The 14508-nt window shown below is 35.6% G+C and overlaps 1 protein-coding gene across 2 annotated transcripts in view; it reads right to left on the reverse strand.

Moving 5' to 3' along the window:
• Window positions 1-14508, reverse strand: part of LOC133526079 (putative inorganic phosphate cotransporter) — a 45244-nt gene that overhangs the window by 8906 nt on the left and 21830 nt on the right. The window contains exons 1-2 of one of the 2 annotated variants that reach the window (XM_061862530.1): window positions 6215-6307; window positions 3875-4001 (exon numbers count right to left, since the gene is read on the reverse strand). In XM_061862530.1, the coding sequence (XP_061718514.1) occupies window positions 3875-4001; window positions 6215-6272 (185 nt within the window). In that variant the 5' untranslated portion in view covers window positions 6273-6307. Of the gene's footprint in view, window positions 1-3874; window positions 4002-6214; window positions 6308-14508 lie in introns of those variants that run through there. The other variant, XM_061862531.1, reaches the window with a different exon arrangement.

Here is a 14508-nt window from a genome sequence, read left to right on the forward strand (position 1 = left end):
TAATTTATTGATTATCTCCAAAATAAAGTTAATTAGATTACCGGTGTCTTTGAGAAAGTTACTTAATTTAAGTTCAGTAATGCACCCTTGAAATCAACGGAAATCAAAATAGTGAGAAAAATGAAAATTAGTATTAAAATTAAAAATATTATTATATAATTATTTTGACTTACTTATTTGTAAGAAAGGGATAAAACATAATCAAAATCAAAATCAACATGTTTATTCTGTTAATAGGCTTAAGCTAGCACTTTATATGTCATCTTATAACTATATAATATATATTATATTTTAACATAAATACATCCTTATCTTCTAAGAATTCCTTGACAGTATAATAAGCTTTTTGTAAAAGTCGTCGTTTCACAATTGACTTGAATTTGTTCATTGACAATTTCGTTAAATTAGATGGTAACTTATTATGAAAGCGCACACTGTTCCCCATAAATGACATATTATTTACTCCATTTAAACGGAATCGCCAATTTATTTTTATTCCTAGTATTAAAATTGTGTATGTCACTATTCAATTTATACATGTCAATATTTCTTCTTACATACATTATATTTTCGTAAATATATTGGGAAGCAACAGTGAGAATATGATTTCTTTAAGTTTCTCTTTAAGAGGCACTATACTTTAACTAAATCCCGCCCGTAAAGTTTTATGAATAAGGGGGGTTTTACGATATCATATCATATTATTTATTTTATCAGTAATATCATACATTGTCATAAAGTCGCGTCAGCTGTGAACTGTGACAGTGCAGTGCACAAGTCAATGTCACAGTTCACAGCTGACGCGACTGTATGATAATAGTATAGATTTAAAATAAAATTAATTGCAGTCATAATAACGTGTTTATTACCTATGTAACAGCATAAATCATGACATCTAATATAATATTTTATTTTTACACTTTGACTTCGACTTCGATAAAAATATTATAACATAATGGGGACTCCGTGGATTTTAGAACCACGTCGAGCATCCAAAAGTCCCAAGCCTAATTATTACGTAGGAAGGCATTATGTATCATACATCTCGCCTAGAGTTCGATATGGTCGAATGTGAAAAAAGTTTTCCGGGGAGCCAAAATAAAATTGGCATTGTTTTATTTGCCATTATTTTTTGAAAAATGTGGGCTAGAAAGACCATTCTTTTTTCATAGAGCAAGACCTTTTTACCTTCTATTCCGGGTATATGAAAACGTTTTAGTACTTTTATACTATTTATTAAAAAGGCGGTATTTATGCAAAATTTATCGGAACCAACTTTTTGATTTCTCCCAATTGAACAGTACAAAAGAGACAAAGTTGTATTTAGACTTCCTTACACTCAACATTTTGAATATTGTTGTAGGCATAAGGTCTCAAGTTCAAATCCAAAAAGTAGTTTTGTAACTACAGTTATAGGCAAAACGTCATATCTACTGATAAATACCTACTCGTATCTCACAATGTGTCTGCATTTTAGATGCATAAAGTCTCAAGTCACTTACCGCCATGTACAAAATCGAAACGTTTGAGAAGAAAACTATGGAAAAAGACGGATTTGAAAATAATGCTTTATGTCTCACGGAAATATGTAAAATTTACAAATCTGACCTTATGTACTTTCTGAGATGGAAACTAAAAATGATAGAAATGCATGAGTCACCTTATTAGAAAGAGAATGCGCTATTTATTACCTTTATGTTAAATTGTCACTTTGGTCGGATGTTCACATCCGACGTTATGGAATTCGTGTCGAGACATATACGGGCAAGTGAACATGATGATTTATACAAATTGCTAATTGTTCATCCATACGGGTGTAGGCAATTACACTACACTTTGTAGCTTCAACTAAATACCAGTAATTATGAAAAATATTTACCTAGAGGTTTTTCATGCGAGTAAGAACATTATCCCACAGGTATGAAATATTACGAATTATTCCGCGTAGGTAACTTACGTGGAAATTATTCCGCAGTATAATTATTTTTGAGTTTATTTACATGGGGTCAGGTAACGAAATGATGTCCAGTCGCCATCAGATATTTCAAAGCAGCCAAGGTGTCTAAATATTTCTGAGCAAGACTAAATTACAATAAATTCTGCACACTGCAAATGCCATTTATATCATAACTATTGCAATGGCAAAAAAATATAAGCACGGTTTTTTCAATAATTTCTTTGCACACGTCCAGTCGAAAATATCTGATCGCACAAAATGTCAAACGTATCTAAGCAATTAGGGCGCTCAAAAAGATCTGCGCATTAAAGCAAAATATACCTTTAGCTTTTGCATTAAGGTTAAATAAGATAAGGCAGCCTGAACAAACTATAAAGTGAATTTCGTATTTTAAATTTAGACAATTCACGAGAAGAGTAACGTTTACGCTTCTTGCGTGTCAGCCGTTGATTTTAATAATGTGAGAATAATAAGTATCAGCTATTTGGAATGCTTGGTTTTTGTCACCGTAAATTAAGGTTCGAATGACTAGGATTGTATAAGTTATTACGAGGTAGTGAGTGTTTCCGATTTATCCAAGACATAAAGTATGCATTATAAGTTTAATAGTAATACTAGGCTATCATAGCATATTAAAAGGTATGAAGAAGTTTATACAAGCACGAGCATTTGAGTCACTATTTTGATGGCTATTTTCCACATAGTTGCATTTATAAGAAATGCAAAAACACGTATAAGTGTAAGAACATAAAGTACAATAATATAGGTGCTTAAATAATAAAAACATTTCCTTCAAGTAACGATAAGTAGAGTATTTGTACGGGTACTAGAAAGACATAAGTGGTTGAGAGTTAATGTTACCTAGTTAGGGTTCCGTAGCCAAATGGCAAAAAACGGAACCCTTATAGATTCGTCATGTCCGTCTGTCTGTCCGTTTATCTTATCTTTACTCGTAACCAAAAATATGTATACATAACTTTATTGCCCATAATCCCATATATTAAGTTAGTGTATACATATTTTTGGCACATTTTCCATATCGATATTTTCAGACGTGACTGTAGCACACTATTAGCTAACCAATTATACGACGAATAGTAAACACATACAGTATAATGCAAATGAGCAGATTTTTGTGAAAGCCCTTAATGCTTAGATATGTTTGACATTTTGTGCGATCAGATATTTTCGACTGGACGTGTGCAAAGAAATTATTGAAAAAAACCGTGCTCAGATTTTTTTGCCATTGCAATAGTTATGATATAAATGGCATTTGCAGTGTGCAGAATTTATTGAAATTTAGTCTTGCTCAGAAATATTTGGACACCTTGGCTGCTTCGAAATATCTGATGGCGACTGTCCAAAGCAAAGTGACTAGCACATGAGAGCAGGCCTGTGCCCAGCAGATGGGACGTATTGTATAAGTTGAATTATCCAGTAACCAACAACACAAGCTTATTGAGCTTACTCGAGGCCTAGGTCGATCTGTGTAAAATTGTCTTATAATATTTATTATTGTCACTTTCAATTCTAATTTTTACAGATTATTGTATGCAACTATTGTATTGTTAATTAATAAAAAATAAATGTACAAAATGTTTTCTTAACCACCTGAGTAAATATTTATAGTCGACGTATTGTTTAAAATATTATTAGACATGTCTACGAGCCACGTTAAATAGCGGCGTACCAACCAGTGACGAGGCGTTCATAGAATTCGAACTGTGACAAAGAGCCTCTACAAACCTCCCCTATAATTGCATGCATTTGCGTCTCATTGCAGCATTTGATTGATCGATTGAATTCATTGCAGATTGTACACACTCAGGCGATTATTTAAAATCGCATGCGGCTTATAGCGAAGTCTGTAGAGGCTTACATTTTCAGAACCTGCAGGCTTTACTGATTTTAACTTACGTGGTATTGCTCTCGACTTGCGGCACCATTGCGATGATGTTGAGGCTCATGTTGACTCTCAGCATGTAAGCCACCCAGCAGCTCGTGAACAGCATTACCCATACGTTAAACCGCACGGGCACCACCCCTGTCAAACGAACAGCCCTTTAGACACTAAAATAATAAAATAACGCTTTGTAGCTAAGCTACAAAGCTACAAAGACTCCAAAGGCTCGCATGCGCGGCCACCACTGGCTGCACGAGGTCCACTCCAACTGCAGCCATGGAGGTCATGTTAAACCTTCCACCGCTGCACCTACACATACAGCAAGAGGCCAGTCTCTCAGCGGTAAGGTTGCGAACCCTTAATATATGGTCTAACAGCATAGGAGCTCTCCACACAACATGCCTGGAAAAGGTATATGACGAATTTCCAGTGCTTAGGTCGGGCACGGATCGGATTCACAAACAAGCTATCTTTGACAAAAGGTACAAAATACAGTTATATGAGGACGACAACCACGAAGGACTCAATCTCCGGGAGCTGAGAATCTTCACTGATGGGTCCAAAACAGACAGCGGGTCGGGCTCCGGAACCTTCTCAGAAGACCTGAACATGTCAATCGCCACACCGCTAGGAGCCCATAACTCGGTATTCCAAGCTGAGTGCATGGGCATCTTAAACGCGGCGGCTGCCATCATTGCAAGGAAGGTAGTAGGATCCTCCATCCGCATACTCTCCGACAGTAGAGCAGTCTTAATGGCTCTAAATAGCCATATAATTACATCCAAACTTATACACGAATGCCACGAACGACTAATGGAGGTATGTCATAATAATAATAAGATCACTTTACAATGGATCAAGGGACACAGTGGATCCCGGGGTAACGATGCTGCGGACGAGCTTGCCAGGCAAGGATCGGGTGCGGGGGCGATTGGTCCGGAACCGATTCTTCCGATACCGTTTAGCAAGGTACGCTCAATGCTGCTGGCACGTACAGGGAAACTACACACAGAACACTGGCTGAATCAGACTGGATGCAGACAGGCAAAAGAAGCCATGCCTGGCATCAACGGAAAGCTCACAAGGGCGCTCCTTCAACTAGGGAAGGTCCGACTGAGTATGGTAACCAGTGTCATAACAGGTCATGGACTATTTAACAAACATCTTTTCATAACAGGTGTCACAGACAGTCCCTTATGCCGAGGATGCATGGAGACAGAAGAAACAGCCTCTCACGTGGTGCTGGAATGCAGCGGAGTGGCCCCATACAGGGCAAAACATCTCGGATCCCCGAGAGACCTCCCTGAGGTCCTACTCAACATCAAAGGTTTGATAGGATTCCTCGAGGAGTTGGGCTGGCAAGAGTAGCTAACCCTCCACCCCCCCTTGTCACGCAAAATAGGCGCCAGTCGTCGAGTTGCGGAAAATCGCCCGAACTACAATACAATACAATACAAAATAACGCTTTTGCTTGAAAAGCTGAGAGGTTAGTAAATCTAGCAGGAAAATAAGTTACAAAACTTACAAAAAAATTAATACAATGGGGAAAATATGCGAATGGTTAGAAATGCTTTCGGGCAAGGAATCTATTGAGAAAAAAATAAGTGGTAAAAATTGCAAATAACTGAAATCGCAACTTGGGAAAAACGATTTCCAGAAATACAGTAGGTAGAAGCTCAAAGATGACACACAAGTTATAACCCCTTACTGCATGTAACAAAAAATATTTGTTGAAATTTGAACTTTAATAGCTGCCAATAGAGTTGAATATCATATCCGCCATATATAGCTTCGTATGTGGTAAGGGGATGAAATTGACATTTATTTTATTCTACAAAAACATGCCTAAGCACAGTAAAACTTAATATATACGAGTATCTGTTGTCGGTAGGCCGAGCTTATTCATAAGTTATTTGCTTATTTGAAAATTGATCAATTCAAGAACATAACAGCTATTGACACTTTGTGTCTTATACGATAGGATCCTACTTAGATTATCTATTATATATAGGTACCTAAATTTTAAATCTACCTACCTACGGAAAACGAAAAACCAAGAACCTGATTTTTTGTGAGTCAGTAATTATATCTTCAAAGAATGTAGGTACTTTAACAATTCAATTATCATGTTGAACTTAGTGGATTCTGCTTCACCTACTGCGGAAAAACCTGCCGTAGAAAAACGCAGATACTTAATTTTTTACACGTCATCGTCATGCATATGTAAAATGTTAAAGAGGATTATTTATTACATTAAATGAATGATATATTTATATATTTTGATAGATTTTGATATACCTTTATACATTTCGTAAATCATAAGCCCTATTACCTACGTTGGGTATTAAACTTACCAATAACAAATAATGTTGCTTTCTTATTATTCACTTCAACAGACTTCATAAAATTCATTTTGTAAGAGTCGATATATTAAAGTAAAAGTAATACAAAACTAATCCAGTACTTGTAAATATAAATGTGTCATATTTAATGACATTTGATTGTAATTTGACACTGGATCAACTTTAGATTCATTTCAAAAAAGGTTTTAGGTGTAGTTTAGGTTAAAAACATTGATTTCTGCCTGAGCATATTTGTGTACCAGAGGGTCGAACAGCAATCACGTCAAAGCATGTATATTTTTGTTATCAGTTATGTCAAAAAAAACGTGAAAACGACACAGTAACATTTTAGGTAACCAACTGAGAGTGCCGAAAGGGAGTGTTATCTTTTTATGCTTACTTACCTACACCTGATTAATGAACAGGACAAAGAAGTAAGATCCACCTTGAGAATTATGTGACATGACATTATGTCGATCACCCAACCGTACCTAATGGTGTGCAGCATCATGTCTCTGGCTTGGATTTGCAATTATTATAATGCCTGTCTACTGGAAACTTAGCAGGTAGATCATTTTCACAACACGCAATATCTTCTCAGTATTTTCTGTGTGACCTTTATATTTAGACTAAAAAGCTATCTTGATCCGATAAATTCCAAAATATTGATGATCTAATGTACACTACAAAGATATTTTTTCGAATCTTCGTCAGGCTAGCTAGACTTTGCTGAGTCAAATGCAAATAAGCGTCCGATTTTGACTTTCACCAGATGGTGAAAATCAACCACACCACTACCACCGCCAGGCACCGTCCTCTTGACACACACTTATCAGCGTAGATAAGCCCCCCTTTTTGGAATTCATAATATTTCCGACCATTATTTTTTCTTTAACTTTAGTTATTAGCCACTTGTACCTGTGGTATCTTTTGTTTTATAAAAAGTCGATTAGTTACAACCACCGTGATGGGTAAGCTCGCCGCATGGGTATCAATTATCGTGTCCGGGGAAAACCATAAGAACATGTAAAAACGCCAAAGTAGTTTTTTGTCCCCGGAAGTTTGTCTTGACTACTCGGTTTTTATAGATAGGAACCCTTTAATTACAGTCTCAGTACGTTCCGTTTGCACTCATCATTCTCATCACTCAATATCGGCATGAAGAGGACGCACCGAAATTGGCAACCAAACTGAATTGTTGGCGCCGGGCAACGCGGGTAAATAAGTACTTACCTAGATGTTTTATTTCAGTGACTTATTATCAATCCAGCCAGCAGGCCAATCAAACTGTGCATAAAGTACAAAACTAATAAAGGCTTCTGTTTTATAAACATATTTACAAAACAGCAGCATGCAAGCATAACATTTCTATTTATTAATTATTTATTATTTGTACAGTCCCAGACTTAATTGTTGAGCTATTCAGGGTAAAATTTACATTGGATATTTCATACCGTTAGTATTGACACTATTGACAACCAAATTAGATTGAAGCCTTATATCAGCAATTCAAATCTGTGACGACTGTGAGTACCTAACAGGAGTAACAGGCCAATAGGGAACGTGCATGAACTGTAGGAGGCAGCACAGGAGCCGTCAGATTTATGGCGCGAGGCGTAAATGTGATGTTTATTGTTCCGATGTAGGCCACAAGATGGCAAACCTACTATGCACAAGAAAACTCGTGACGTGTAAATGTACACGTTTATGGTTCCGATTCAAGCCACAAGATGGCAGACCCTCCAACGCGCACGGTCCCTATACGAGTTTTAGTTATAAGGTCCGATTCCAATATGATACTGATCTGTCAGTGTCAAAAGTCACGTTTTTGGTTGAAGAAATGCTTGTAAGTACGTTAAATTCAGTCTCCTATACTTAGAAACAATATGAATATCGAATATCCAAGTTAACACAAGCACAATGTTGTACAATTTTGACTCATAAAAATGTAAATCTTATATTATTAGCTGCAATTGGAACCGTGTCGTTTTAAATCGCAAACTCTGCAGCATTTAATGTCACCGAGTATCATATATGAGAATTAAGAAGACAAGACAATAATGTGCCTTATATATGTTGCCTTACGTCTTGCCAAAACGACCCAACTGGCGTTTTCGGTTTTACCGTTGCGTGAACGAGGTTACACTCTTTTATGTTTCCATTTGTTACAGTTACAGCTTTTACAAATATAAAGACGTTATATTTTTGAACCAAAAATATCTTGGAAACGTGAGCTAACGTGCGTGAAACCATGATAATGGTCGCAATGGTATGCGTAAATAATTTGCGTAACATAATCAAATTCCTGCCATATACTATCCTTTGTGCAGTTGTAATTTTTCTGTCTCGGGAAATTTTAAGAATAACGTATCGCATGTCTTCAATACAGAATGTCAAGAGCTATGCACAATTGCGCAGTGGCACAGTTATGCCTGCAGTATTAGTAATTAGAATAAGGTATAGATAGGTCAATTCCAGAGATAATTGACCACCCCTGCATAGAATTCTGTATGCAGGGGACAACAGCGGACTTACCTAAAATAACGATTAACGCCTGGTATAAATCATAAACTTATTTTAATTGCTTAATACCTATACTTCTCTATTCAAGGTTTTAATTTTTCTGAATTGAAAAAGTACTTACCCACAACTGAATTTAATAAAATACTTAACTACAGTTGCGATCAGTCCGGGTTCCTCACAATATTTTCGTTAGCCGTCGAGCAAAGGATAAATCTCAAATATTGGGTGCATGTGCAATTGTGCATACCTATGTCGTAGATGGGTTACCAGAAACTCAATTGTACAAGATGGCGCTTGAATCTTGGACCAACGGTCGAAAGCAACCAGCAAGCTCGGTTCTCCATACAAACGTGGTTACGCTCTCATTTTAAAACGACTCGCTAGATTACTCTGAAACTTTGTACTTACAATAGGATAAGCTATAGCTAGTCCTTTAATTAGTTTATGTAGCGGAAGCTAAAAAAATACAAAAAAATATTATTTTTCATACAAATCCTGTTTTTTCGCTATTTCGTTTGTTTTATAAACTAGAGCTATTTAAACTAATTGAGGACTTGATATACCGTACGCCATTATATGTACAAAGTTTCATTACAATCCGACTCGTAGTTTTAAAATGAGAACGAATCTCCGTTTGTATGGGAAGGTGAGATTCGCAGGAAATTCGGCCGAGCTTGCCGGGGACTCTTAAAGTCACATGATGTTGTTGATAAATAAATTACTAAGCAGTCAAAGTAGATTTTTTGTGTTGGTAACCTGTTATTTTTTATTTTTTGCTTACATGACTTGTCTCCTTAGAAATTAAAAATAAAGCTGTTAAACAAGTTTAAATGCAGATCAACAGGTTTATATTTCTACTTATAACACGCAACCTCATTCACAAAACATTTTGCCTCAAGTGTGAGCTTGTTCGTCCCTAGTATAGTTTGACTCTTAGATTTAACAAATTGTGACACACATTTTTATTGCTGACTGTATTTTTTCATTTGCATCTATCATGTACTTCTCGAGGCCTTTCTATTGAGCTTTAACTTGTATTTGGGTTTTTCCATGGAGGAGTTAGTTTGGTTACCTTCCAACTGCATTATCAGTTCAGCTTCATTTTAACATATTATTGCACTGTCCTCGGAATTACGGATGTAATGTAATCCAAATTCAAACTGAAGCAGACATCGGAAAGTGGTTTAAATTTTCCTGATGTGAATGAATCACAACATTTGAAGCTATATACAATTTTTTTAAATGATAATACGAAATCAGAGATCAGGCTTATACAAGAGCTTCAAATGATGCGATCGGAATGCTATTGGAATAACACACCATCGCACTGCCACTGCTCGTCTCTTTTGCGATCAAGTTCAAGAGCAAACCTGCTTTTGATCTAGAAAACGGAAACGCAAAAGTGGGCTTGTGTAATCAAGTGACTTTCCTCTTCTTCTTTTGTCCAGCTAAAGGTATTTCGATGTTTCGATCTCAGCTGTTTGCAATTGTTGTAACAATGACATGGCATCTACAAACGTCGCCGATTATCGAATGCGATTTCCGTAACATTGCGGTATTTAATCGATTGAATTGCTTTAGAAAGAAATATAATATTTGGTTTTATTTTGCTTTATTGCGTTTATTGCATGTTTATTGGTGTATTAATCGAAGGATTAGTAAACCAGGCTTACACTGATTAGGAATTTTTTTATCAAGTCTTATGAATCAAACGCCTAACAAACATTTTAAAAACCTTGGTTCCAGAATCGAGATCAAACCTTCTCTCTCTTTTTTTTGTATTCTCACACTCTCTCTTTTTAGTATAAGTAGTGTATTTTCTATTATTAACAGAGAAAGTCCCTTGAGGTCTACCCCTTGCAGCTCCCTCTTCTACTTCTCCATTTTACACTCTCTTTCTTCTTTTTTCCCTCATTCCTTCCACGTGTCCAAACCATCTCCACATACCTTTCTCAATTTTTGTCACCTAAATAATAATATTAAAACCAACATTTCCCACCTAACTGATAAATTGTCTTCATTGTTTCAGCTTTGTTTAAGGAAGTGCGTCATATTTTGCAAATACATATAACTTCATTCTAAAAATATGTTAATTACGTGAAACCTTGTTACCACGCCTAATTAATTTTAATATACGTTTATTTTCCTATTATATTTTAGGAGCTAAAATAAAGAACTGATTTTGTACTTATAGTAATAGGCAATAAATTATAATTATGATGAAAATTAATTATATTAGGTAGTGAAATTAAGCGGAAAATTAATTCGTCAAGAAAGTAAATACAAACCAATTAGTAGGTACCTAGAATAAAACATATCGTCCGTAACTCCAATATTGCAAAATCGGCTGTTTAATTACCACCCTCGCTTCCAAAAAGAACACGGAAATATTTTTACATAATAATGTGGTATAGACGATGCTAAAAATAACTTTAATTTAAATTGATTGAAATAATGATTTCTCTCATAGTCACGTGTGCAAAATAAACTTAATTTACAAGACATTTATCATTTATTGTGACAGCTCGTCACGTGGAAACCCACTGGACTGTCAAATTCACAATATACGCTCTAGGTAGGTACATTATGTAGTTGAGAGGGCGCGTAAACCCAGGAAATTAGAAAGGAATAAAAAACCGGCCAAGAGCATGTCGGGCCACGCTCAGTGTAGGGTTCCGTAGTTACTCTTCCGTCACAATAAGCTAAACTGGAGCTTAAAGTATAGTAAATTGTTAACCAAGGGATGAAACGGAACCTTTCACGCGAGTTAAACAAATAGGCAAATTTGCATAATCAGTACCTAATTAAAGTAAGTCTTTTTACTATGAAGGGGAAACTTTTTGCGATAACTCAAAAACAACTAAACTGATCATGTCCGCTATAGTTTTCATTTAATATCTTTCTTAAGCTCTACTTCCACGATTTTTTTCATATTTTTTGGACCTATGGTTCAAAAGTTAGAGGGGGGGACACAATTTTTTTTCTTTCTGAGCGATTATCTCCGAATAGATTCACTTTATCAAAAAATGTTTGTTGAAGACCCCTATTAGTTTTGAAAGACCTTTCCAACGATATCCCACATTGTAGGGTTGAAGCAAAAAAAAAATTCACCCCCACTACGTGTAGGGGAGGTACCCTCAAAAAAATTAAATTTTTAGATTTTATTGTACGACTTTGTCGGCTTTATTAATTTATATATTCATGCCGAATTTCAGCTTTCTAGCAATAACGACCACGGAGCAACGCCTCGGACAGACAGACAGACAGACGGACATGGCGAAACTATAAGGGTTCCTAGTTGACTACGACTACGGAACCCTAAAAATGGCATCAAATCCGTCGGCTATATCACTAGCAATTTCTTACTGAAATTATACTGCAATGGAATGCAGGATAAAAATGTACAATTGAAAATAAAGGAAAATTAGACATGTTTTCGTTATTTTCCATCACACTTGCTCGAAAAAGATCTTATTTCATGCAGGTGTACTGACAAAGGCCTATATTGTTCCCGCGGGAGCTACGGATTGTGAAAAAACCTATAACTCCCTAGGGAGTTATAGTTTTTTTATTATGTCACTTATTCATACAAACAAGAGTAGCATTAATGAATTTTTCTTTTAAAATACTGACATTTATAATTTAATATTTTTGTTTATGTTTATAATAATTTAAGTTGATTAATTTAATAGCCGCTTAATAGTACATTACGATACAAGTGCGAAAAATAGGAAATTCGAAACGAGTGGCGATAAATTAAAACACGACCGAAGGGAGTGTTTTAAATCGACACGAGTTGCGAATTACCTATTCGCACATGTATCGTACAACGTTTTACAGTACATATGGGCCTTTAAATGTTCGACACAGTAACATAATATGCTACTTCTCGCACTAGTGCTATAAAGTAGCCCCATATGTACTGTAAAATATTTTTAGATAATTTTCAGTCGTGGCTGAATACCGAATAGGTCTGTGCCTTCGATGCCTAACCTGTCAAGAAATTACAAAATGGCGGACGAATGTTTCATATGCCACCGTCTTTAAAAATTATCTCGCTTAAAATTTAGTTTTTTCTTCGCAAGTGTGATGAAAAACATTCTGTGTAACTCCGGGGGTAAAAATATTGCAAACTCGGGTCTTTAATTCCCTCCAGCCTCCAGAATTACCACCCTCGTATCCAAAATTTCACTCACCCCCCTCGTTGCACAATGTACTATTTTTCTATCAAGACAACTCTAACCTTTTAAGGTTTTTCTTGGAGTGCGCCCTCGGAGATATACTTGATCTAGTTTTCGTATGATTTTTTTCACTGCATTTTTTCTTCATTAAAACGTGTAAAAATTCAAAATATAAACTGCAAGTTTGCGGGAGCCAGCTAGTGGACACAAAATATAAGCCTCTTGAACGTCATGGCCATGATGAAACTACAAGTTTGTCCGGTCACGCACATAGCTGTTCAACACCCCTGGGGAGTTAAACCACTATGTGTGGTATGTCCACACACACAGCGGCACCCTTCGTCCTTCGTCTTTTTGCGTCGGGGGTTAAAAAACGAGGTTCAGTCAAAACTGATCGTAACGTTTATGAAATTCAAGTCGGTAAAAAATTTAAAACCACAAGACACCTTGACTTTACGCAAAACCACAAAAGTCTAACTTTCTAACAAGTACCTACATAGGCAAACGTGACGACGTTACCAAACGTATTGTCTAACCTAACTACGAATATAGTTAGTAACGGCACCAATCATAGAGTATTTGTGATTTTTAACATTTCACTGATACATACTTGTAAAATGTTTACCGATTTGCGCGTTGAAAGTTGAATGTCCTTTTCATATTTTATTTTTTCGCCGTGTTAAATGAAAGATACTGCAATTGGTTTCATTCAACATAATTAACACAAAACTATGTTTTGTTTTCTCCAATCATGTACAGTAGATATTTACATCTAGGGAAGAAACCAAATTACAATACAATACAATACAAATATACTTTATTGCACACCTCAATACAGAAACAGTACAAATAATACAACACATAAAGAAGAGGTAAACAACAGGCGGTCTTATCGCTAAAAAGCGATCTCTTCCAGACAACCTTTAGGTAGCGGAATTAAAAAAAAAATGTTATTAATAAGTTTTTATTTGTTTCATTTTCAAGTAATCATTAGTAGTCTACATAAATAAATAGTAGTAGTCTCCAAAAATAAATTATAAACTGAAATAAATGTTATATAATTAATATACTAATAACTTGGTAACTTTTTCTTTAGTAAGTATATGACATCAATTTCAGTTTATGGCGACCAAACCGAAATTAATGAAACGTCAAACTTAGACAGCTGATGTATGACTCTGGTTTAAATTTATATGTAGTAAAATGTTGCCAATGTTTAAAAAGTGGTGTTTACTTATTTTACAGGATTTCTAATTTATGTTTCATTCAATGGTTTCATTATTGGTGGCACGGACGAAAAATGCCACCATCTTTGATTTGTTGCGTTTGTGTCAGTTTATTTTTAGTATATTACGTACAATACGTAAAGTGTTTAGGTTTGACAAGTCAATTGCACATATATAATAACACATTATGAGATACACGATGATCTTATCGACAAATATGATACCTACCTATATGTCAATCACTAGCTTTTGTCCGCGTCTTTATTTGCGCGAGATGATGATGATAATGAAGATTGATAAAAACTACTATATCCTTAAAATTATCTACATACCAAATTTCGTATCAATCGGTTCAACGGTTTAAGGGTAAAGAGGT

The sequence above is a fragment of the Cydia pomonella genome, chromosome 16 (assembly GCF_033807575.1).
Source record: "Cydia pomonella isolate Wapato2018A chromosome 16, ilCydPomo1, whole genome shotgun sequence".
Taxonomy (NCBI): Eukaryota; Metazoa; Arthropoda; class Insecta; order Lepidoptera; family Tortricidae; genus Cydia; species Cydia pomonella.